Source organism: Podarcis melisellensis, assembly GCF_964234715.1.
Source record: "Podarcis melisellensis genome assembly, chromosome: 4".
Classification (NCBI taxonomy): domain Eukaryota; kingdom Metazoa; phylum Chordata; class Lepidosauria; order Squamata; family Lacertidae; genus Podarcis; species Podarcis melisellensis.
The window spans coordinates 40,997,528-41,025,145 of NC_138531.1; the positions used below are offsets into that span (position 1 = coordinate 40,997,528).

General features: G+C 39.9%; 1 protein-coding gene across 4 annotated transcripts in view; it reads right to left on the reverse strand.

Annotated features, from left to right (window-relative positions):
* SH3KBP1 (SH3 domain containing kinase binding protein 1) overlaps nucleotides 1-27,618 on the reverse strand; it is a 139,761-nt gene that overhangs the window by 83,383 nt on the left and 28,760 nt on the right. For all 4 annotated transcript variants that reach the window (XM_081909203.1, XM_081909205.1, XM_081909204.1 and 1 more), the window contains exon 3: nucleotides 2,997-3,120. In XM_081909203.1, coding sequence (XP_081765329.1) covers nucleotides 2,997-3,120 — 124 coding nt within the window. The remainder of the gene's footprint in view (nucleotides 1-2,996; nucleotides 3,121-27,618) is intronic.

Genomic DNA, 27,618 nt, shown 5'->3' on the forward strand with positions numbered 1-27,618 from the left:
AGGAATTGAGGGTATGCTCATCAGATTTGCAGATGACATCAAATTGGGAGGGGTGGCCAATGCCACTTAAGACAGAATCAGGATTTATGCTTAATGTTAACAGACAGGAGAACTGGGCAAAAACCAACAAAATGAATTACAATGGGGACAACTGTAAGGTTCTACACTTAGGCAGGAAGAACCAGCTGCACAGATAAGATAGGGGACACGTGGCTTGCCAGCAGTATGTAAGAAAAAGACCTAGGGGTCTTATTAGACCACAATATTAACATGAGTCAACAGTGTGATGCTGCACCAGCAGAAGTATAGCGTCCCAAGCAAACTTCCATATGCAGCTGGCACAGACCAGAAATGGGAATGATGAGTCAGTCCTTAAAACTATCTGGGTCCAAACTATCAGGACCCATGTTGAAGTTGCAAGGAGTCAGGAGGCTTGACCCATCATTTTTTAAAAGCACCTTTGATACCATGCTACATTTCATTTCCTCATCATTTTTCTACCTTGTACAAGTCTTAGTACAATGATTTAGAATAGTCAATTTTCCTGTTTATCCAGCTTTCCTTTGCTTTCTGACATACTGTGACATTTAAAAATCTCTTACATAAAAGTGAACTTGCAGGAGACATTAAAAATTAAATGGTTAGTACAAGCCCAGGCATACCAAAACACTATTAAAAATTGCTAGGATTTAAAAGTTGTAACAGGATGTACTTCCTTTCCATTTTAGTGCCCCAGATAACAGAGGCCCAGCTGCCACAGACCATATGGAGCCTTCTATTACTTGCACAAGCGTAACCCAAAAAACACAATGCCAAGTCTTTTAGAACACCGAAAAGATAATGCAAAAATTCCACAGGCAAAATGTATCAGAATCTTTGGTTTTCAGGGCATATATTCTAGTACTGTACATCTTCATCAAACATCTCATATCACATGGTTTAGGGGTGTGTTTTTTGTTGTTGCTGTTTTTCCCCAACATGATTCTCCTACCTGGGACCTTATAAAGGTAACTAATAGGACTTCAAAGTACTGTTTTGTTATTTCTAATCTGCCATAGATCACCTACTTATCTGCATTACTTTATGGATTTTATCCCCTTGTCTAACTAAATCCAATCATATTCTGCAACAGAGGTGTTTTTTTTGGTGGGGGGAGGGACTTTCGCTTAATGCTATGTTTAATCCCTCTCATTATATAATATTCTATCTACTATATATTTTGGGAAGTTGTTTGCTTGCTATGTGTTTGATAAGATATAAGCAAATTTTGTATGATGGTTCCGGAGTTTCATGATCAGGTTTTCATCTAAGTTAGGATACAACTGGATGCCATTTTGAATCAAGATGGTGGACTGAACCTTTCTGACTGCATTGATCCTTAGAATTCCTGAGCAATGCCGGGTATGATACTACTAGTTCTTTACGTATATAGGATGATTGTTGGTTTCACAGACTGCCTGGTTTCAGTCCTTTGGGTTGAGTTTCCTTTGATTGGTGGCTCAATAGCCTAATACAGTGGTATCTTGGGTTACAGAGGCTTCAGGTTACAGACTCCGCTAACCCAGAAATAGTACCTCAGTTTAAGAACTTTGCTTCAGGATAAGAACAGAAATCGCACGGCGGTGGTGCAGCGGCAGGCCCCATTAGCTAAAGTGGTACCTCAGGTTAAGAACAGTTTCAGGTTAAGAACGGACCTCCAGAATGAATTAAGTTCTTAACCCGAGGTACCACTGTACTGGTTTCTGGTAAGTTTTTTTCCCTTAGTTTCCAGGAAGATTTTGACACAAGCAGGCAGTTTGTGCCATGAATAGCACATTTCAAAGTTTCATAGTCACCAAGGACTTGGCTTTGAGATAAGAAACAGAAGCTGGTAAGCCTCCAAGGTAAAAAATACAACATTTGTTCTTGAAATAAAAATCCTTGAATGATTCCACACTCTCTGGAGAGCATAACTGGCAAGGCAACCCAATGACACAACTATGTCAAAATTGCATGTTTCCTTTCAAGCAATCAAAACATATTCTATTTAGCAGGATCAACTTTTTAAGCTGTTGCATGGACCTAACTATATTTGAGAATATCCTGTTTATTTCATCATACTACGATGCAAGAAAAGGAAGGGGAAAACTAGTACTGAGATAATAAACTCAGCACGTTTCCAAAACATATATATATATATATATATATATATGGATAATATATGTGGGTAATGTAAAATGTATATAACCAGCATTGCCTACTTTGCACAATTAACTACCGAAGCATTTACTGTGCTTTTCTAGATAGCTATAAACAGTCACTCGCCAATTATGAACTTAGTATGGGGTAGTAAGTTGGTTATTTGAGCTGTTCTGTGCAAAAGAGCTATTTTAGAAAAAAATTACTGCAAATGTGCCTTAAGCAACAACCAATGGAGAAAGGCACAGTGCATCCTTGGGCTGACAGAAGCAACACACATAAAGAAACCTGGCCACACAATGTGCTTCAGCACATCCACAGTTGGATAGCATGCACTTTTATATTGGATTTTCTTTCCTTATTGGATTATCTGCAAATTGGAAAAGGCTGAATGGGGGGGGGGGGGAGTGCAAGCTGCCACTTGGAGAAGGAAGATGTGTAGATACCACCAAAATGAAATGAAAAGAAAGACACAAGTAGTAGCTTCAGAAGGACACTAAACTCTGGTGTTGACAAGCCCTATGTTGCCATAAATCTACCTATAATGAGCTGCTCCTTGTTAAAATAATTGCACTCAATAATGAAGCTCTTTGGTTAAAGAAACACAAGTAATTCTGTACTTGATAAGAGAGTGATATCCTCAGATGGGAAGACACAGTGACTGAATGTTTGAATTGGCTTTCATAAACCTGTTTCCCCATCTGATAACTTTTTCCACCCTTAATGTATACACATTTGTCCAGTGTATAATTTTATGGTTGGAAACATTCCAAATACCATTTACCCTGGAGCTTTTACCGTAATTTAAAATCTATTACCTTTTTTGGAGGCTCTAATAATTGTCTCAGACAACAGTAAAGGACTTCCATTGGAAACATCATGTATAGACTTTTCTGGTACTTTGATGACAGGACCTTCCTTCTTGGCTTCTTTTATTATTTCCTGTATAAGAAACAGAAACAAAGAAAGAAAGAGGGAAGAACTATTTAGAATGTTTAGGTATGAACTCTGAACCTAGGCCCCAGATCATTACAAAACAAAGCAATGACAGACTAAAAGTAACACAAGTTAATAACAATATAAGTTAAACTCCAACCCAAATTAGTTTAACTGAAATAGTTTAATTTAAAATGCTGATTTTTTTCTTTAAAAAGCATTTCCTTTAAAAAAAAATTATTCAACAAATAATAAAAAGAAACATTAAAATGCAATAAAGCAAGGTGAAAAGCATTTATGCAAATACTAATAAAATTATGTAAAATCTAAATGAATGAGTAACTGCAAGTAATACAAGACAAAACAGGAAGAGGGCAGATTAGGGAAGGCTGCATTATCCCACGGATCGCTGATTATCACACTTATACAGCCCAGTTTTAAAAAACTTGTAGAAGCACCCAAAACAAACAGAAAGCTGCCTTTGCAATGAAACTTAACAACTTCAAGGTTCAAAGTCTGTCTGCACATTTACTACATATGCACGCCAGAAATGGTCTTATAAAAGCTGGAACAACTCAGTTTGAGGAAAGATTGATATTTGTGTGTTATAACAAAAAAACAACAACCCCAAACCTGTTCCTGGTTGGTAGGCAGAAGGTGTAGAAGCACATGAATAAACTATGGATGTTTTCTTAAAATATTTCTACCCTGTTCCCAAGGCCACCCTTCATTGACTTATTTGTGCCCTCAAATTGTGTTCCACCTCGCAAAGCTATGACTACAGCTAAATTAGACTTTTCCTGCTCATGGTAATTTCCTGGTATACCTCCGGTTGGTTACGCAATACACTATAAATGAAAGCAATGAAACATGCTATGCCGTCAAGAATCTGAAACTTCACTGTTGGTAGATTCCGACCAGATTATAGATTGTGAGTAATGAACATGAAGTTTAATGTTCTACTTAAGAGTGCTATTCCTAAAACTTTACTTGCCTTTGACACTGAAAGTTCCAAAATCACAAAACTGATTATAATATTTTTATTATAGCCTTGACCTATGAGGCAACACTTATTGCTCTGAAAGCAGAAATAAGAGACCTCAATAAACAGAGCTCTAAAATCCGTTCCAATGGACTCTTGGTCAATGGAAAATGGTATTTTCCTATGAGCACATAGCAATTCTGTGGACAAGGCAGGGGCCTTTCTCCAACAATACTTAAGTTTTTCCTGGAGACATTTTCAGCTAGATAAAACCCTCAAAACTGTACAGGGTAGTCTAAATGTGAAAGCTAGGTTCCTAAATTATCCCTATCTCCAAAATTCTGACAAACTGACCTGAAATCTCCAAATTTAACAAGCTTTAGGTATGTACATAGTACAGATTCAAAATTTCAGAAGAGTAATCTTGAAGTTTAATGAGTAATTAATTAATTTTATAGATTAACTGCTTGACAATGGTAAATGGTAAACTAACCTCTTCTGAAAGTGGTAGATAGCTTACAGGGTGGAGTAAACAAGAGAAGACTAGCAATTTTGTTAAATAATTATTTCTAACAATCATGGATTGTTTTCAGAATTTATTCCAGGGCATTCAAAAGCAGAATACCTATTTTTAGCTACTGTGTCTAAAGACATAACTTCCCTTCTATCAAAATATTTCCTCTTTTTCAGACTGGAAACTAAGCACCCTGATGATCAAATTAATCTGCTACAGAGGGAAAGCAAAAAACAAACCCATTAATAAGGAAATAACCAGGGGGAGGGGGGAGGATTCAGAGTTACCTGTAATAAAACCTTAAACCAAACTGTCAACATGTTATTTTCGTTTCTGATCTTTGTCTGAATGTTCTGTTAGTCTTGTGTAGATTATTAATCTATTATTCCCAACACCAGTTCAAAATTTGTATTTATATCTTTTACATATACATAAATAAATGGGACGCGGGTGGCACTGTGGGTTAAACCACAGAGCCTAGGACTTGCTGATCAGAAGGTCGGCAGTTCGAATCCCCACGACGGGGTGAGCTCCCGTTCCTCAGTTCCTGCTCCTGCCAACCTAGCAGTTCAAATGCACGTCAAAGTGCAAGTAGATAAATAGGTACCGCTCCGGCAGGAAGGTAAACGGCGTTTCCATGCGCTGCTCTGGTTTGCCGGAAGCGGCTTAGTCATGCTGGCCACATGACCCAAAAGCTGTAGGCCAGCTCCCTCGGCCAATAAAGCGAGATGAGCGTCACAACCCCAGAGTCGGTCACGACTGGACCTAATGGTCAGGGGTCCCTTCACCTTTACCTAAATAAATAAAGGTTTTTTTCTTACAGCAAATTCACACTATGATTTTTGCACAGTAAAAATCCAGGAAACTTTGCAATTGTCAATGCTGTGATAGGCTTTTTACACAAGTAGAGGCTTATATATTATGGGACTGACACCCATAATGGTTAGCTCAGTGCAAAGTAATAAGGTAAACAACAACTTAGAAATCCCAATTCCCAGCAAATATCAAAGCCAAAGAGGATACAAATATTATTAATAAATTAGAATGAGCTTCTAAAGAGAGGACAACATTTGTGCCTCCTTGTCTGCTGCAGGGACTGAGGAGACGGTGTGCCAGGCATGAGTTTTGGGGCCACTGGTATAGTGCCCAGCTATTCACACACAAATCTACGCATGAAGAGATGGAAGCTCATGTAATCACCTACCCAGATCAGAGCCCGGCTAGATACTAGAAAGGGGTGAAGGGCTGAGATCCTATGTTCTGAAAGCTTCCTAGAAGCTCTGTGCTCAAGTGCTCAATCTTTTCTGAACCAGATAATGGGGAACTTCAACAGATCTGTTCAGATGTATTAGTTTTTTTCAATGATTTTGGTTAAAACAATTCAAGGGGGGGGGAATGCTGACAATTCTAGTCATAGTCAACACAACTGATTCCTATGTTACGGGAGAACTACTGTGTCTCTTATGCTTTCAAACTAAATTCAGGCTTGGGGACATCACTAGGCCCAATACCAATGAAACCTAAAAGACACTCTTCTCCAGCCCATAAGAGAAGTCATTCAACACAGGAGCCAGACTTAACATATATTATATAGTTCTATTGTAAGAGAGCTACAGAAATCTGGGATACATTCAGCTTTCATTATCAGCATCTCACTCATGTAGAATAAAGCATCATGAAACACTAGGAAATCTCATGAAGAACATGATATAAACAAGCTTGACTAGAGGATAACGTGACATTTAATGATGTGTTGCATTGCTTTTGTCAGAGTGAATGAAGATTTCTGGTTATTTTATCATCATTCTTGTTTAACCAAGGGAGGTGGGAGCTTTAAACATTTGGGTAGCAGAACAGCAACTCAAATGGAAATATGCAGTCCTTTGGAACAAATCCACAAGTTAAATTAATGTGAATAATTTATAGAATTACTGCAAGCTCTGGAAGCTCCTACACTGCATTTTACTACACTGTAATGACATAGCAGCTAATGGAGGGTAAGGAGAAAAGCAAAAATGAAAGAGCTGGTGTGTTGTGTTTTTAATGTGAATCTAGTAGGACCTCAAGGTTTCTGGAGAACAGCAGACACCAGTAAAGGTAAAGACAGAGGCCTACATACTAGTGTTATTCCAAAGTGAAATTGTTCCTTTCACATAATGCCAGTTCAGCAGCTCAGGTAAAAATTGGCTTCAAACTTCTCAAAGAAATGAGCTCTGAATGCACTGGGTAAGATGGTGAATGAATGGGGCAGACAGAGTTACTTTCTTTGAGCATGCTCCATAGCACCACTGAATCACCTATAATGCACTTCAATGAAAAGTGAATTTAGTCCTGGACACTATTCCCATTAAATCACATTAGGACCACAGATTTAAAGGTATAGAATAGGTATGAACAATCTATAGCCCTAGGACTGCATGGGACCATTAGCAAAATTATAAAAACCCTCTGCAAGCCATTAATTCAAGAAGAGCAATGAACCTGCTTCACTCACAGAAAACAACAAGGAAGTGGCAGAGAGGGAGGCAAATGAACCCTGCTCACCTTTGGCTCTGGCCCCATCCACTACCCTTGAAGGAATGTGGCCTTCTACACAAATAATCTGTACCGGAGTTGGCAAATTAATGGAATCAGCAGACAAGACTTCTAAATTACATTTTGAATTGGAGCAAGCTGATATACGCTCTCTCATTAGTGCTAAATGTTTTGTAAGATCTTCCTAACTTCTTCATCCATGTCATAGGCAAACAATGTTTTTCATGTGATCTTTTCTGCTTCAGGCACTGTGGGTGTTTCTCCACAAAGTACAAGGTTTCTGTCCTTTCCTGTTAAAATACCTTCTTCCTTCACGTTTTTCCCTTGAAACCATTGTTTCTAAACATTACTGTGTATTTCATTTCCCCCTTTAAAAGTTCTCTATAATAATCCTACCCTGGTGTATACTTTTCTTCACCCTCCATAATTGCATCTATTCAGAAATGATGCTTTTACAAACTGTCTCTGCAAGTGATCTGAGTGCTCTACAGTTCCAACTCACTTAAGAAGCCTGCACAAATGAGGCTCCTACAATACAAGAATGCCAAATTCCTTTATCCCGGGTTTCTCCATATTCCAGAACAATCAGTTGCTCAGAACATAACAGATTTCACTTATTGTTATCAGAGAATTTTTAAAAAAGTTTTCACTTGACAAATCTATTGAGATACAATCTAACTCTGTTCCCCTCCCAAGTCTATGCCAAACTCAGAAACAGAAGTACCTGCAGTTCTCTGTTTAGAAGCTGTTTTGCAAAACGACTTCAGCTCTTTAGAAAACTTTAGAAAACTATTTCAGAATTCAGAAAATTATTTTTAGACATGTTTGTTGCAGCCATAGCACTTAACTTTCCAATTCAGAAAATGTCAACTGTTGCGGCTGTCAGGGGGAAAAACAGAATAGAAACTAACAAATGAATAGTGCCAAATGTGCAAAATGCAGAAGAGTCTGCTACCCAAAGCCTGGCCTAAGAAATGCAGAAATGATAGTCTAGGACAGGGGCAGCAACTTTTTTCAGCTTGGGCCGGTCCGCTGTCCCTCAGATCATGTGGTGGGCCGGACTATATTTTTTTGGGGGAAATGAACAAATTCCTATGCCCCACAAATAACCCAGAGATGCATTTTAAATAAAAGGACACATTCTACTCATGTAAAAACACGCTAATTCCCGGACCATCCGCAGGCTGGATTGAGAAGGCAATTGGGCCGCATCCGGCCCCCGGGCCTTAGGTTGCCTAACCCTGGTCTAGAATCAATTATGGTCATATGTACACCTTAACATCAGACTTAATTGACTGGTGTTTTAAAGCAAAAATGTAAAAACAAAAAACTACCCCACTGACATGACTGAATTAAGAAATAGTGTGCAGTAGTGTGCTAGTATTCATAAATTTGTAGAGTTGGAAGCATCCCTGCATATCATCTAGTCCAATTTCCTGCAATGCAGGAATCTCAACTAAAAGCATCCAACCTCTGCTTCAAAACTTGAATAAGCCATGTAGATTTCTTGACTCTGACAATATTCATTAGCTACAATATGCAATCTTTCCCCAAGGTAAGTGATAGTGGCATGTTATGTTAAGCCCTTATTTCTCTCTCACTATGTCCTAGTGACTAGGATACAGTTAACTTCTTCAAATGATTTAGAGAATTACTTCAAGAAAATTGATATCAAAGCAATCAAAGGTGGGTGGTGCTCTAGCTGCGTCTAGATAATGCGAGGGTGAGTACAGCAATAATGAAAAACTACTCTTGCTATATTTTGATAAAATGTTTTCCACAATTACAAGTTCTCCTATTTCAAAAGCATATTCTTCAGAGTACTGGGCTGCATAGGAAAATACAAAACTGGTTTTCAAAACATGTTATGCAGTGCATTTGAACGAATAGCACCCTCCTCTTCCAGGACACCGCCCTGAAGTTCACTTATCTTTTAGCTTTTCTCTGCTTATGCCTGGAAAAGAGGCCTATTGTATAAACATCCAACTTGCTGATTTCTTACAGCAGATCTGTTTAATTTCAAATATTAACAAGAGGCACAGGTGAAGTATAGCACAGCACACATTATTTAGAAGTTCTACAACAGAGGCAGTCAGCGGAAGTTTACCCAAGTGCAGCTTCTCATTTTTTTCTGCTCTGATCTAGCTGCAAGCAGCCCACCAACTTTGAAAGGCTTGCACACACATAAATAGCATTTTCCAACCCGCTGTGTAACTCAGATGGAAAACTCACATCTGGTGAGAAGAAACTGTCTTGTGTGACATTAAAGAGCTTAGTACCCGAGAGCCCACAAATGCAAAACTCCCCGATCCTTCTACTCCTAGCAACAGGAGCTTCCTATGTTCTGCACTACACCTAACACAGCCAATATAAAATGTGGAACAGGAAAGTGTGGCTCAGTATGCTCTGTGTGGGCTAAGTGTGGTGCTGTTGCTTAGGATGGGCTGCTAGAGATGTGGGTGCAGTTCCCAGGGTCTGCTGCACCCAAGGAGACAGGTTCACAAGAGTTCACAGTCCCACATGGTATTATATGAAGTTAGCATGCAGAAGCTGAGATGCTTGGACTTGATGAGCCTTGTGGTCCCTTCTAACTCTACAATTCTATGACTCAATGGTGGATAGGGGGAGGGCGACTACTGATACAACTACAGTACCAGGAGCTGCTTACAGCCAACCAACTGAACATGGGGGGGGGGGCGTATGGATAGCTGAGTACAGAGGAAAATAAAGCTATCCAAAGTTCCAAAGGAGGCAGGCAGCTATCAGAACGAGCCTACAGGTGTGCTCCCTCTGCCTAGTAGGTGTGTGCGCGCTCCCAATCTTTTCTCCTGATTGTCCATCGCTAGGTAGCTATGGGATCACTTAGGCATTTGTACATGTACAGTTCCACTTAGCTGCAGCTCCATGTTGCATGTGGTTGGCAAGGGGAGAAAGGAGGGAATCTTGCTATACAGGAAGAATATAAACAGCTCTATCACACTCTTCTCATTTGTCTGCACCTGTGGCTGTGTGGTTAGAGTACAGTATTCTCTGTAATAAGATAAGACCCAAGCCACACTTGCTGCTTCCTATTACAAATGTTCCTCTTTCACACAGTGCTGCCAGGCACAGCTCATTGGGTATGAGTTTGCTGATCTAGCATCCATTCTGCCTTTTTCAAATGCCTCGCCCTTTGCTTCCATTTGCGAGGTTGTTCTCCTTCACATAGCTTTTATCCCACAGTGGGGCTTGAAGCCTTCTCCTGGGGAGACCATGGGTTCTCTAAGCCTACCTTCTACTTTTTAGGTGTAGACCTGATTGTTGTGATTGGAGTGGCAGCGCATGGAATACGTTATGTGACACCTGCAGCCACCGCGTGTTGATTGGTGCTCTCTGTAAACAGCTAATATGGAAGTGTCTTTAGGAATGAGACTATGGGCTCATCCACACTTCCTCTCATCCTACTTTACTGCTGAATCATAACAAACATCCACAGAGATTTCTACAGACTGGTGTTTGTTCTGATTCAGAGGTAAACAGCGGGTTTCGCTGGGGAAAGAGAGGGGGCAAATGAATCTTGGGTTCGTGCCTACAAAGCACGGGGCAAGTGTGGAGAAGGCCTGTGATTGTACTGCTAGGCCTGCCACTGTTGCTATGTTAGTTCTCCTTTCTACTGCTACTGGGTTTTTTGTTTTTATTTCTGCTGAGAGAGCATATCTATGAACTATTTACATAGGGGAAACCTTCTAATACAGTACTTTCCATCTTAGCTGATTCACAGAATTGACCTACCAGCACATTTTACCTCACAGTTTACTGTTACTTTATCCTATTGTTGCTTTTAGTGACATCTTATGGGAAAGCAGGCTATACTATTTACAATAAAGCAATTTCTGTATTTTTGGGGGGGGAATGAAAATTACATTAACCACAGATAAATACTAATCTTAAATTAGCACTACCAGTCAGAAGTGCCGAGTTCCACCTGGCATTGTGGGGCTCATTGTGTTTGTGTGACATCGTGGAGGCCTGGTGGGGCATGCTGCCAGGGTGGGGAGGCATGGCAAGGGCCGTCAAGATTGGGGAGCTCAGTCCTGTCCCCATAAACTGGGGGGGGGGGGGTGCATAGAGTATGAGCCTATGCTACCAGTGGGCTACACAGCTAATTAAAGATTGCGGCCAAAATACTTTTTTTATAAACCATGTGTGTGTCTGGGGGGGGAGAGACTTTGAGTAGCGGATTACATGCTATTTTACTCAAAGTTTTTGTTAAATTCCCATAGTTTTAGAAGTATCATGCTACGCAGCATGTGAAGCTCTTGTTCAAAGGTCCTCAAAAGCATCCCCTCTCTCTATAGGAGTAATTGAGTGGCTCTTTGAATTCTAGCCAATGTTATGATGTACCATGCCTGAAGCAGATTAAAACCAAGATGAGAAGGAAACAATGATTGATACTAGAGATCATTTGAAAGCATATGGGCAATCTGTAATACATTAGGTAGCATACCTACAATGAAATATGCAACTTGGTAAGAGAGGGCAGGCCCAGGCCACCTCTGCACTGCAATTTCATGTAATCTCTAACCACAAGGTTTTTCAATCAAGGCGTTTAAATTCATGAGTTCCAATGCACAATTATAATCAAAAGCAAAAACCCACGCTGCAGCATTTCAGGTTTCCTTCTTTTATACTGCATTTTCTTCTCTTTCCCCCAACCCAAACACAGTTTTTAAAAATTCCCTCAGTGATAACACAATCCCCAACTCCTAAAACAACATTTAGACAGATTATTCTACTTTCAGAGCTTAAAGCTTTTAAAGGTTGTTTCAAACAACAACAACAACAACAACCAGACAGTTCCAACAGTTTACTGTTTTAGCTATATTGAGCTAACCATGCAAACATTCATTATTTGGTTAAAGCTGCAAGGCCGGGGGGGGGGGGGAATCCACTGTACCTACATAAGTACATAAAAAACTGTGAAATCCTATTATATGCAAAATGCAGTAAGATCAGAGTCAGCTCCTGGGGGGTTTAAAGCCTCTTTTCAGATTTGTTTTTTTCAAAGGAAGTACGTACAAAAATCTATATTTAGACCTACAGTGTATATGTTTACATGGTTTTCTCTACTAAAGAAACAAATGCTCCTGAATCCTGTTTTTTATCTGATCAGCACTGATTGCAACATTATTATTCAAATCATGCCCTACGTGAGCCATATGTGCTGTTTGACTTGAAAATTAGACAATAGAAGTAAGCACTACAGCTTGACAGACTAATGTCAGAAACGTTTATGTTAACTCTGCTTGTACGCCTCTTGACATTTTCTCAAACAGACATACTGAACAAGTTTTCTTGACTGCTCAGAATCCATATCCCAAGCTAGAAATTTGCCAGAATAGCAGTTGTTCATCACTTAATTCAGCTTTGCTATGATTCTATCTAGCCTTTGCCAACAATTGTACTGCTGCTGGCCTCTTTTATAGTCGAAAACATTTGATCTATATATTTTATGTACTTATATACTACCTTTCTTCCATTGGATGTAAAGTGGTATACATAGGATTGCTGGGTGTGCTCCTAACCAGCCAAAGACCCGTGTAACGTCAGCAAGGGAGCTATCGCATGTGCCTTCAAGACGACAGCAACACTCCCATGCCAATCATTCTCTCTGGGCTATCAGTCCCTTTAAGAGGCGTATTCTTGATTCACTTGGAATCTCCATTATTTACTTATTCTTTATACATTCAGTGGAAGAGGAATATGAGTGAAGTCTTTAGAATCAAGTCTAATTAAGCACATCTTATTCGTAAGTAGCTTGTGAAGAACTTGTACATCTGTGCATGCATCTGCACATGTGGTATATTTTTCATTTACTGACAGCCCTCCAGATTGCAGCCACAAGATATGAATAGATTTTATGCATTTTGAAATTATTCCTTTGAAGCTTTGCCTTCTCTAAGTAGGGGTGTGTGGGGGGTGGATGTACACACACACACACACACACACACACACCAACATTTATATACACACAGAGACACATTCAGAAAATGGAATAAACACAGTAATGTTCAGTTCTGTGTTGTTGTTTTTAATGAAAGAATCCAGCATGGAGTGACTTGTTTCTTCTCTGCTTTAGCTCCACCATTAAATAAGATTTTCTGCATAAAAAGAAATAACATCAAAGCGGAGCTATAGGGCATGGAAATGCTGCCTCACAGTCTGTCTTTAATGCCAATCTAAATGGCTTTTGAATAGTTGTATCACAGCCTAAATATATTTGATAAATTTATTTTGAAGATTTCTAAGCTGCCTTTCAAAACATAAAGCATTTCCAAGGGGGCACGTAATCACTATAAAACCATTATAAAATCTACCAGTAACAAAATTATAGCAATGGCAGAACAATTGATTTCAGTAGAACAATTCTAACGCAGCTCTAAAAATGGCTGAACATACAAAACAGTAATAATTTTAAATAATTTTAAATGAACCTACACTTCTGAACAAAAGCAAATTGAAATCTTACAAGTCTTAGAGTCCACCTAAAGAAAATCATATTACATTATGATTTTATTACATGGGAGTCGGTGGGGTGTAGACCCAGGTTTATATCCACACACAGGCCCTAAAGCTCTTGAACCAACCACTGATACACAGTCTAATTTGCCTCGCAAGGCTGTTGTGAAGGTAAAAGGTGGAGGAACTGTGTCCACCACCTTGAGCTCCTTGGAGGAAGGGCAGGAGACAAATGCAATCAATAGATAAATCATGTGACTGACATTTGGAAACCTGACTGACTGAAGCCAGCGTGGTGTAGTGGTTGACTCGTAATCTGGGGAACTGGGTTTGATTCCCCTCTCCTCCACACTCAGCTGCTGGGTGACCTTGGGCTAGTCACATCTCTCTGAAGTCTCTCAGCCTCACTTACCTCACAGAGTGTTTGTTGTGGGGGAGGAAGGGAAAGGAGAATGTTAGCCGCTTTGAGACTCCTTCGGGTAGTGATAAAGCGGGATATCAAATCCAAACTCTGACTGTCATGGGTAATGATTTCCTGTTACTTCAAGAACAAAGCCCCCACCCCACCCCGACCAGAGAATGGCAAACCAAGTTGATGGACTATGCCAAAATGGCAAAATTAACTAGGAAGCTCAGAAATCAAGAAGACAAGAACTTTAACAAGGAATGGGAAAAGTTCAAAATTTATTCACGAGACCACTGTAAACAGGTTAAAACATTAGCAGGATTTAAACCACACTTGTAAAGTAATGGAAAGTATGGTTAATTTAGAAGGATTAAAAATTTGGATAAGTATTGATATGCAGTTGTAAAAAATACCGTTAGGACCCATGGAAGGGATGGGGGGAAGTCAGGAGATTCAGAGCAATCTTGATATTTGGATTTGGAACTGTTTTGTTGTTGTATGCTTATACTTTTTTAAAAGAAATTTAAAAAATATACAAAAAAGAAAAGAACAAAGATCCTCAAATAAGAACCATGTTGGTAAATTTAATGTTCACATGCATGAACTTGCTCCAAAATACATATTGCCTTACTTTTGAAAATGAAGTGCATTAATTCATCTTAAATTATGGAAAACTAGTGGGGGGAAAAGCAATGACAACACTACAGGTGTATGTGGAACCAAAAATGCAACCTATTGCAAGGGAGTAGTAAAACTTCAAAGGTAATGATGCATTAGAAGAGTTTGGATTTGATATCCTGCTTTATCACTACCCGAAGGAGTCTCAAAGCGGCTAACATTCTCCTTTCCCTTCCTCCCCCACAACAAACACTCTGTGAGGTGAGTGGGGCTGAGAGACTTCAGAGAAGTGTGACTAGCCCAAGGTCACCCAGCAGCTGCATGTGGAGGAGCAGGGAATCGAACCCAGTTCACTAGATTACGAGTCTACCGCTCTTAACCACTACACTACACCACACTGGCATTAAGTTCCGTTTTACCTCACTATTCGATTTTAGCCCTATTAGGAAACTACTCTGCCCTCGGTTCTGTCTTATTTTGAACACTGATAACAAAACAAAGAATTGTACTAGGGTTTCATCTTAAAATTTAGCTAGGCATAATTGTAGAATGCTTAATGGTATAAAAACCAATGATGGCTGCTACAGATTCTGTTCAGCTGATAAAATGTTGTTAGATTTCTTGGACATTTTATGGAAAGGCAAGGTATAAATGTTTTAAACAAGCTACCAAGCGTCCTCTTCTATCCAGGGTAGCTTTTAACAGAACAGTTTCCCCTCCAGACCATGTAACTGCAAGCGTCAAGACAGATTAGAGGAAAACATCTTTCCAAACCAAAGACTGTACAGTAGCTTGAAACACTTGAATCTAATTCCTTTTAAAAAATTTAAGTAATAGGCTTTTGAAATAACATCTTGGGGAAAGCTGTATCCAGGCACCCTGAAATCCCTCAAGCAAATGAGGGAGAAAAAGACCAAGTGTACAAGCTCTATCACCACTACCCTTCTTCCTTTGGAGAGCAAATAGCTGCAGTGAGGCACCTGCTCCGACTATGGAAGATCAGGGTTCAATACTGCATATGGCATCTACAAGAGTTGAACTGGCTCTCTATGTTGTAAGTTACCCCTCCACCTTGTGGAAGGCAACAAGGATGGCGAGGGGCTTGGAGCTAGTGTGCTCAAACTTCTTCATGAAGGATTTAGAATGCCTGAACGGGTCAAACGTAGTTGGCAGATGCAGCTTTAAAACAATGCAGTTATACTAAGCCATGCACATATTCCAAGCAAGTTCTACATCTGTATCTCATAAGCCACAGAGGAGCTAATGATCAAAGTGCAGCCTTGGTTTCATCCTCGCTTCCATGCCTGCCTCTTTTCCTTCTCAGAAATTTCCCATTTCTTCACTTGCTGACTTCCCACTCCCTGCTCTCCCCTAGAGCACACGATGCCATATATCTTTGCCCATATATTCAAAATATAAGTCCTCAGCTAACAAGCGGTAGGTGTAAGGCCATGAACTCAGCTCCCTCCTTATCAAGAGCAAGAAATTGAAGGTAGAAAACAATTAAATCTCCCATCAGCAAAGCTTCAACCAGAGCTATAAACAGGCAGGGTGAGGTTAAGGACACAATGTGGAAAAACAATGGGGAAAACTTTAAAACAAGGAAAAATGAAAAGGAACAAAACAGAATTTTCAAACAAGGCGATTCTATTACTTTCCTCCTCAACAGTAGTTTTATGAAAAATTTTAGGTCAATACATAAATCCTTTGTGGCATGAGCCACATGAGGATATACGGTATTTATCCTTTGTGGCATGACAGCAGTCAGACACACAAAGCAGACAATGGTAAATACACACATAACTGGAAGTGTGGGCAGAGGAAACCCTTGATATAATGCTGGCTGCAACTTCTGCAGGATACTATCACTCCACTGGCTTTTCACCCCATAAACAACAGCTTAAGAGTAGGCTTAAGAATTTGTTCCAATATTTTGTTTGTTCAGGTGTTTCAACACATTATTCATCTTACAAAATGCCTAATGTATCAAAACTAGCCACTAAATTCTGGGAATCTGAGATTTCAAGTGTCAGAATGTAAATTTATATAAATAAGAGTCAATTATTTTAAAGTCAAAATCTAAACCTTATTCAGTTGGTTTGATAAGTACTCAATAAACTCATCCCAAAGATGTAAGTGCCCACCTTCCCAATTCAGATGTTCTTGCCAATTAACATGCTTCATTCGCTATGCTTCTCCAAAACAATTTAACAAGCAGCACAAGATGCAGTGTTTTCTGAACTCATTTCCGCCCTGTAGAAACTTGTAGAGAGAGAGAAACGAGCAACAACATTCTGAAATCTAGTGCTTTCCTGCTAAAGACATGTGGCCCAACTTTGCTTTATTTGTGTAGAATGACTGGATCAGCTGAGAACATTACATGTACCATATCACTTGGGTAAAAGCTGTATGGTTATATTAACCATATGAAATTAATTGTGGATTCTGTTGGAGATGTGAAAGGAAGGAAGGATTTAATTAAAGGATATCTGGTTTAGTGTTTACTAGCTAGTCTAAACATGGGTCTGGAGACAAACCACTGCATAGTTGTGCACTTCAGACTCCTCAGAAGCAATGCATAAACATAGAATTGGGAGGTACCACAAAAGTCATATAGTCCAACTGCCTGTAATGCAGGAAACTTTTTGCCCAACGTGGGGCTCGAACGCACGACTCTGAGAGTAAGTGTCTCATGCTGTCCCGACTGAGCCAGCATACACAGTTGTACCCTAGACTGCTGCATTTGTTATGAAAATCCATATTAGACAGAGGATTATACTGTCACTACAGAGCACAGGCACAATGCGACTTACGTAAAGGCAACTTTAAAGTAGTTTTCCCCACAGAAAAGAGCCCCAACAACTTATCAGTATTTGCAATGATATGCAGATCGCTTAATTGGGTTTTAAAGTGCAGGTCAGAATTCTGTCTGCTCATTGATCAAAGGTAAAATTAACAACTTTCACTGTCTTAGACTTTCAGCTTATCCCAATTCAGAAATCCCTTCCTACTGCTTTCCACAAATCTCAGCCTGCATTATGTTTCTACCCTATGTTGTATGTAAATCTTACAGAAATTACTCTTCTAAGGTGCTACTGGAAGGAATTTTTTTATTTTGATTCTGAAAAGAAAGTTCACTAAATTAAGGTGCAAATAAAGAAAGTTCACAATCAAAACCACATATTTTAGAATTATCTGATATCACATCAAGCAGGATCCTAAATGCCAAACAGCAATTTTCTGCATATGTAGCAGAGCTTTGTGGCCTCCCCATTCCCTATTACAATCTTATGTAATATCCACCCCCCCCAAAGTCCATAATAAAATATAGGGCAGCTTTCAGCAACTGCATCTGACTGATGTTTAGTCTTGAGATGGACAAAAGGTTTTTGGCTTTGCACTGTACTACCTAGCACCTGCTGGACTTGGAGGGCTACAGTCTATTCCAGAGCTTTCCAAACTTTTCATGTTGGTGACACACTTTTTAGACATGCATCATTTTGCAACACAGTAATTCAGTTTTACTAGCAAACCAGAGGTTAAACTAACCCCTTTCCAGCCCCGGGAGAAGCGTGGGGAACATTCACGCGACACACCTACACACTGCAGCTGACACACTAACGTGTCGTGACACATAGTTTGGAAAGCTCTGGTCCATTCCGTTAAGCTACTTTTGCCTTCCTGAGAACAGAACTGGAGGTCACTTAATACTAGCTTTAACTGTAGGACTCTTAGTAGTAGATTTAACTGTAGTAGCTTTAACTGTCCGGTCTCTTAGTAGGCATTTTTGCTTTGCAGATTTAGATTGTAGCAATTCATTGTGGGGATTCCAGGTGAAAACATCAAGAAGCAGCTTGTGTAAGACTGAAGTCAACCCATACTTGCTCTGCGGTCTACCCAAAAGATTTATATATATAAATAAGGTTAGAGGAATACTAGATTGTGTATATAGAATCATAAACTAATGCCAAAGTGCTGGCAATCTTTTACATTTATACACTTACATTTTCTGCAAAACAGAAAAACAGTGATGTTATCTATTACCACATCATCCTTACCTTTGTTTGTTTGTAATCATTTTCATCCATAGGCAATTCATAATAACTATATTTTCCCATCTTACCATATACTTTGTAGTTACCGTATGGGAAAACGCTTGTGGAACATTTCCTTAATGATATGGTGCAACATGTGTTTAAACTCAGATGTCGCTATGCTTTCAATAAAGGAGCAAAAGTCCTGCTTGCTGGGAACACAGTGGCGTAACAAGCAGAAGTCACTGCACAATGGAAAAATACCAGAATCTACCCACTCTCCCTCTTCATAAATCTTTGCTCTCCAGTATTCCAAATGTGTCTGCAGGTCCACAACTGCTCCACAAAGCAGAAACAAAAAAGGCCAAAAAAGGGTCAAAAACTTCATGTTAATCAGTGCATTAAGTGTTATTCATTGCCAATTTGCATATACAGGTAACTTGCATGCTACTTGGGAATTTGATTCGGGGGGGGGGGGCACACATAAATGCAAAACTGCCTAAAGCCAGGAACTGCCAGACTGCCCTCCCCCAAGGTGGAGGGTTGCTTACTGGGTTCTGGAAAGGTCGTAAAAGCTTTGTAGGGCCTTCCCATAACCTTCCCAGAGCCTAGTAAGCAAGTCGCTTCAGTTATCCAGGTTTGGGAACACGGTGAGAGAGCTCTGGCAGTGTCTCAAAGCTGCAATTGCTTAAGTGAAAGCAGTGTGAGATGCACTTTAACTTTTCCAGAGGGTCCATGTTTACTCAAGTATAGATTATGGGACTGTGTAGCTATCTAAGTAGTAAACCATGGCTTGGAATTATGACCAGGCCTCCTCCTCGACTAAGGTGGAGAGGCAGAAGGACCTTTGTCCCCATAAGTCCAGACCCAGCAGTCCAGAATGTTAAGAGTATAAGCCCGGATCTGCTTTGGGATCATGTGCTCCCTTGTTGACCTTCCAATCATGAGTGGCTATTTTATTTCCAGTTCTGTTTTTTTAAAAAAAGAGAACCACAAATTGCTGCTTCATACAAACAGGTAAGCTATGGTTTGTACTTGCTGCCTGGCACATCAGGATTTGCTTCTGGTTTGTAGGCAAGTGTAAACCATGGTTCACACTTTTGGACAACGTAATTATTGGGGGGGAGGGGAAGCATCTATGTGGGAGAAGGTGACGCAAAAGTGGACTGGAAGAACATTATTCAGAATGTGTATGAATTGAAAATCTTTATTAGGCTCTGGACTAAGCATTTTAATAAGGGGAAACCATAAAAATCTCCCTTATCTGCCCCCCACTGAACTCAAGTTTAGTTCTCAGGGGATGAGAATCACTTCAAGGGGGAAGTGTTACGTTTCCTTCTGGTTCTTGTGCTAAGCATTGTACTGATATGAATGAAGGCGTTTCAAACAAAAGCTGGGGGTTTTAGGTCAATCGGTTATGTTTCTGGCTTCGTTTCAGATAAAAGCTTACTCGCAATTGTAGCAAATACTTCATGATAGTCAGCAGCCAGAAAGACTAGGTGCTTTTCAAAAGTATATTAATGAAACACATTTATTGGACTCAAGATACATAGAAGAACTCTTGAGTGTTTTCTTTTGTGATTCAAAAAGAACTGAGAATCCCATATCAAGTTGCAGGAGACAAGCACCTATGCAATGATGACTTTAAGCCATTTTTAAATTTAAACTAACCTATTGTTAGTGCTATTGTTATAAGCTGGGGGGGAGCAAATTCCCAAAAGCTCTCCAATTTAATAAATGCTTGGAGTCAGACCTTGGAATTAGCAAAGTGCTAAAATATAGGTGAGACCCATTCTCTGGGTCCAGAAAGCCACTTGGTCAGAGGGGCCATCAGGAAGTGATTAAGCTAACAAGAGACAGGGAGAGAAGCGATCAGCTTAACCTGTGTGCCAGCCAGCAACTGGCTGGGTAGTTTGGAAGGCAATGGGGAAACTGCCAAGTTTCTGAGTATGTTGTCACAGGGAAAATGTGGCAGCAGCCATTAGAACTAGCTGGGAAGCAGGAGCAAAGGGATGGTGCTTAGGATGGCTCCGTCTGCAATGCTGGGCTGCTATGAAGAGCAAGCTGCTCTTGAGATGACAATGGTTTGCAATCTGCAGCCCCTTTCATCTAAGGTAAAGCTAAAGGGACCCCTGACCATTTGGTCCAGTCGTGGCAGACTCTGGGGTTGCGGCGCTCATCTCGCTTTATTGGCCGAGGGAGCCGGCGTACAGCTTCCAGGTCATGTGGCCAGCATGACTAAGCTGCTTCTGGCAAACCAGAGCAGCGCACAGAAACGCCGTTTAACTTCCCGCCGGAGCAGTACCTATTTATCTACTTGCACTTTGACATGCTTTCAAACTCCTAGGTTGGCAGGAGCAGGGACCGAGAAATGGGAGCTCACCCCGTCGCGGGGATTCGAACTGCCGACCTGCTGATCGGCAAGTCCTAGGCTCTGTGGTTTAACCCACAGCGCCACCTGCATCCCTTTCATCTAAACTCAGGTGTAAATATGTGTAACGTAATTAAACCATACTACAGCCTCCACCACAACCTGATTCTCAACAAAAACACGCCCTTGGGTGAGAGCTGAGCCCGTGGAGATGCTGAAGTGACAGCATAGTAATTGAGAACGGTGTTCATCTGCAGATAAAGAAATCTGAGCATGGGATCACAGCAGCAGATCCTGCAATACAGCTAGTCATGAATCACACTGCATAGAGCTACTGCCGCACTTGCTAGCCTTATTCTAGCTAGTCCCAGGGTGAGAAATATTTTTCAGACCATGGGCTACCTTTCCCACCTGGGCAACCTTCTGGAAGCTACATGCTGGGGTGGACAGAGACAGAGGCAAAACTGGGCAAAGCAACCAATGCACATTTACCTTTGTATGGTAGGTTGGTTTCTCTGCATAGACACGTCTCTATCTTCCATCCAGGCAACCAAAATGCATTACCAAAGTTCATGAACACATTCGAGCCAGGCAAAAACAATCTAGGAGCATATGAAGTAAGGCTGGTGAGAGTCCCAAGGGCCAGGTACAAGAAGATTGGAGGGCTGCATTTGACCTCTCACCTAGTCCATGGATAGCTAATGTCAGCAATATGCAGACAGGGTTGAAGAACAGTCCCACCACCACTACCACAAAATAACCAACCAATATTTAAATAACAGTATTTCGACACACACAACAACAGCACATTCATTCTCCCTTCCTTTCAACTTTATTCATTTCCTCACTAGAACAGTACAGTTTCTTCAACATCTGCTACTATATGTTGGCAGAAAGATATGCATTTCCTTCCACATCTTTACAGTGACAATGTGGAAGCCAACAAGCTGTTTCTGCAACAAGCAGCAACAGAGCCTGCCTGATAATCATGTACTCAGGAAAACACAGTACTTCCGGCTATAAAGCGATTGTTCCAAACAAAAGTGAACATTAGATGACAAAGGAGATATATATATATATATATATATATATATATATATATATATATAATCTGTGTGTGTTCAGAATAAAGCTTAAAATGTAGTTTCTTCCTAGTTCATGCCAATATCTAATTCATTAGAATAATGTTTTCTGTTTATTAAAAAAAAACTTAACAATCAGAGTTATCAGAGGTACATGAGGGTGGAAGGAGTTTGCTATATATGTACCATGGGCTAATGGAATCTGAATTGAAGGTCTATTTTTATTTTAGTCTGCCTGACACATTCCTAGTTTAAGTGTTCACATGTTTGTCCAACAAATTATACATAGAAAGCACTCTTGGCCTGGGGAGTATATACTCTTGTTAAAGAGAATTATCTGAAAGAGATTTGGGGTTGTAAATATTTAAACATACCCAAGATTAAACAAGAGAGCTGCTGGTTGGATAACATAGCACAAATGAATTGCTTTAATGGGGCCACATTATAACATTCCTTTCAAACCAATACACATTAGAAAGGTTTTGGTCCCAGACAAAAAAAAAGGATGACTTACTCCAATGGGGAAAAGAAATAGAGCAGACACCCCAACTTAGAAAGGCCTCATTCAGTAAAAGAAGAAGTTCTATTTGCACAGCTTTACATAAATGACAAAAGGAGAAGCTTAGTCTTTTGAATTTGATCAACTTGGCAGCCAAATTATTCTAATCATTCTAAAGAGGCATCTAAAGCTCTGCAAGGATTATAATTTTTATGTCTATCATTCCGGTTCTTTCAATCAAATGTTTTTCTTTCAATTATGACCTTGTTCCTATGGAAACTATTTGAGGCTTTTCTTACAGTAGAAAGGGTCTTATAAAAGTTAATAATCATTAGCATTAGAGACTGTAAAATATAAACTGTACGCACATAGTTTATACTGAGGGGTGCTCATTCAGGGCTCCACTACCACAAGGTGTGCCTTTTCCAATAAAGCGCTTGAGACATCATTGAAGAAATTAAAATGAAAGGTTCAGACAAAATGAAAGAGAAAACAGAGCTAGCATTACAAGACAACCATTAAACAAGCAACTTTTAAGAAGCTGGCATGTTTTGTTTTTCCTATTAGGTGACAGCAAAAAAAGAGCCTGGTACCTGTTGGTGTTTGACACATGACATTCTGATAGCTGGATTGTTGATCTGCCACCAAAAAAAAGAACATTCTCAGAAAAGGGGGGGGAGACCCTAAATCACACAGAAAGGAGTATTCCATAAACTTTTGGGACAGTAAGATTATACTAGAAATGCCAGGCACTAGTCGATGTAGAAGACGGAAAGAGCTATGGAGCACATAGCTGTCTTTTATAAACGAGAAGGAGGGTACCAGCTGGGCTCTCAATGACCAATGACGATCTCTATAAAAGAGGCTCTTCATTCTCTTATGAGCAATTAGTGCAGTGCTACAATGCAGCTGCTGATTTAAAGAGCAGAGTGTGATGACAAGATGGCTGTAAGCCCACAGTCACAGTTAGATGCTTCAAAACACTAAAGGTTGCAGCATTTTCATTCATCTGGGCCTTTCTTTCATTAATAAAAAGCAACTCCTGTGCAGTGATGTCCTCAGTGGATACAGTGGAGTGTATTACTTAAAAACAAAAAACAATTCAAACACAACTATTAGAGATCGCTGCCATTTAGATAATATCGTTATTTATTTATTTATTTATTTATTTAGTTTACCTTTACCCAAATTTAGAACACCTGCATTTAATTCATCTTCAATGTGTGCTCAAATCTGGCACAATTTGTCACATGACTACAGTGTGGACATCTTTATGTAATGATGCACCAGATACTTGGTAGTATTAAAATATTCCAGAGCTCAAATAAAAATGTGACCTTGCTTTGCATGTAGGGGTGTGAAAGCAAAACTGATTTTCCAGTCTGAGGTGTGTTAGGTTTTCCACCCCATCCCTGATGTCTAGTGAATGAATAAGCATGGGGGGGGGGGGAGAAACAATTTTGGAATTCATCTTATACATAATAACCACCACTATCAATTAAAACAGTAATGAATGAAATAACTTTTATGGGAAAACATTATGATTACTGTCCCTTTTAATACAAGTTATTTGAACTATTGATGGGCAGAATAATATTCTGGGATTAAAACTACAACCAGCAAATGTAATGATATTCCCAAGCACTACCCAGTTTGTAAATTAATCAGATGATTAAAGTATATTTCCACACGTTGTATGGGCTAGCACCACTGTTATTGTTGCATATTCTTTTTTGAAACTGAGACAACTACAACTTTTTCCGGAGTGGCATAAACGTTTCTCATTTACTGGGCTGAAGATACCCCTGTTCTTCAGATATCATCCTCTTAAGCATTCACGTTTGCAACTGATGTCTCTTCTGCTTGTCAGACAAGCTGAAAACATGACTCACATGTAATCCCAGCCCTCTTTGGTTTACATGGCATTGGCAAAGTTTGCAGATGAAATAGAGAAGGAAGTAAAAAGCACACAGTCAGGGCCCTCATCTGCAACCTCACAAACCATGGTTTGTGATAGACAACTGCCTAAACATGGCCTCTGCATCACAAGAGATCTCGAGTGTCATCACTTCCTCAGCCTGTTCTTTTCTCAGGGATATCTTATACAAGCACGAAAACTGTTTTAGCTACCAAGACTACATTGATTTCTGTAAACAGAGCAGACATATTGCTTCCCAAAGTACAAACTACATATAGCTGAGCTAAATTACGACTACACTGTCCAAATGTTTTTCAGCACTACTGCTGAACAATCTGACTCAGTCCTGAAACTACACTTCCTGTGTGACAACATACTTGGCTCAACTGTGCAGATACAGTTTTCTGAGACATGCCACATGTGCAGCTAGTCTATACAACTATTTCATAACAGGTCGGAATTCTCTCTGTAGCAAAGAACTTGCTGCATATCTGAGCAGAACAACAGGCAGAAACTGTGGCACCTCTTTACTTGTAGAAGCAGCAGCCTAAAGAGGAACTCACTGAATAAAATCTAGACAATGTCCTAAATAAAGAAATAAATGTGCTTTGCCCTGGGGAAGCTGAACCCTGCTTTGTGGAGGTGATGTGGGGTTGTAGTCACTTTGTAGATAAAAGTTGGCCCTTCGGGGTAGGGCAGGTCTAAAATAGAGAAAGCAACAAATTCTTTTCTTTTCTTTTTTCTTTTTGAAATGCATTGCAAAATGCATTCCGGCAGCATTCCAACCAAAGGCAAAGATAAAACCAACAAGCCCCAAGGAAATGCATATTTTGCCTCAATGGAGAAAGCCAAGAATAGAATGGATCAAAAGGGAAGTATCTGCCCTTCCTTTTCCCACATCTCCCAAATCCCAAGAGAACTGCATATGTAAATTGTGCGTCCAAAAAAACAGAATCAAAACATAAAAAACCAAACTGAGCTTCCAACCAGATTCTAAAACTTTTATCTAATGGCATTACTGAAACAGACTAAATAATATTTAAGTGCATTTAAGCTAAGGGAAATAAAGTATTTATTGTCAGTCCCAAGTTATTATCAATACATTGTTGCATTGCCATTCAATCAATCTTTAGACAATGACAAAGCTGATTTTTTTATTCCATTAGGGCTTAAGCTGAAATTCAGCAAAATTTAAATGCTGCTTTCTATACCATGCAAACAATATTGACCACTTATCTGCTTTACATTCACTCTCTTCCGTTTCCTATTTATACACATTGACATCACATCAAAGAAAGAAAAATGCTTATATATAAACATTATATAGATGCAGGTTTTGGTGTCCTCGGGTGTCTTCCCGTGTAAAAGTTGGGGTGTCTAGGCGACGTTTCGACGAGGTCTCACTCGTCATCTTCAGGCTGGTGCTTTCGGCTTCTTGTTACTGGAACAGAGCAGGATCTCAGTGTTTGAGTTCCTATAAATACTGTTGAGGGGGTGTGGTGTACATTGGAGGCTATACACCACACCCCCTCAACAGTATTTATAGGAACTCAAACACTGAGATCCTGCTCTGTTCCAGTAACAAGAAGCCGAAAGCACCAGCCTGAAGATGACGAGTGAGACCTCGTCGAAACGTCGCCTAGACACCCCAACTTTTACACGGGAAGACACCCGAGGACACCAAAACCTGCATTCCTGTACCCGTGAAAATCTACGAGAGCACATTATATAGATATATATAGTTATAGATATAGATATAGATATAGATATATATACACACACACTCCTGTGGAAAGAATAATGCAAACCATAAGGGGATTTAAGGGCAATAATCAGAAACATTTTCTCTTCCTAGTCATAGTGTAACATTCAGAACTTTCATCAGCATCCAGCCCACTTAATATAACTCACCAACAGTGGAACACTCAGAAAAGAAGTTCCAGTGTGTTCAATAGAGTTTACTCCCAAGCAATTGCATTTGAAGACTGCGGAGCTATTAGTTTTTATGACTGTGTAGGTGTAAATAAAAGTGAGGACAACACCTGCAGTGCATTACCCTGAAAGAATGTTAGATTTGTTTTATACTTTCAGGCATATTACATTTAAGTGTCTTCTCAGTCTGTCTTCCAGCCCACCAGGCTTCACTATACCCTTTTTAAGAGCAGCTTCTTGGATCGAGATCTCACATTGTAATTTCCAAATTCCAAAAAGCCAAACATTACTGTGTGATAGGAATTTTGAGGTCTTAGATATATGTTAAACGTTCATAAGTGTACCAACCAAGCAGGTACATAGATCAGCACAGGAAGACCGACCTGAAACCATTTTTTATTCCTAAACCGACCAAATGTTTTCTATGCAAGATCAAAGGAAAATGGAAAAGCCTCCCCATGTCTTTTCCTTCACAAATCCTGTCTTAAGGGCACATTTAAGATATGAAAAGGGTGTAAGCCTGTGACCTGGCTCAGGAACTAAGTATTTATCATTACCAAAGACTGGCCATGCTCCCCAGGGTATCCAATCAAGTGGCCATTAAACAGGTAACCTGTCAGATGAGATAAACAGTGCACTCAGATTTCTGCTGTAGACCGCCTTTTCTGTTATGTATGTGGGGGGTGGTCTTAGGTTACACCCCTTCTGTGATCTATGTATGATGTATGGAGGGGTGGTCTTGAGCTCCAGGGCAGGGAATTTAAAATGTCTATATAAGGGCAGGCACACCTTTGTTCTGGGTTCCTCCTCCCTCCTGCGTGTGGTGAGTGAGGGCCCTGTTGCAACAGATCAATAAAGATCAGGCTTACTAGCTGCTTTGCTTCTCAGTATTCTCTGGTTGGCCTCTGTTATTTTCTCCTATCAATAGGGAACCTACGTAAGGACTCTATATGGGCTCTTGGATACCCCATAAGGGGGAAAGGGGCAGATTTTTGTTTACAACAACTGATAGCTGAACACACTTCAGAGACCTTTCAAATTAGTCATAAAGGGAAGAGATGCAACTTATTTCACCTACAGCAGAAACCAATATTTTACCCTGCCTTAGTCACAAT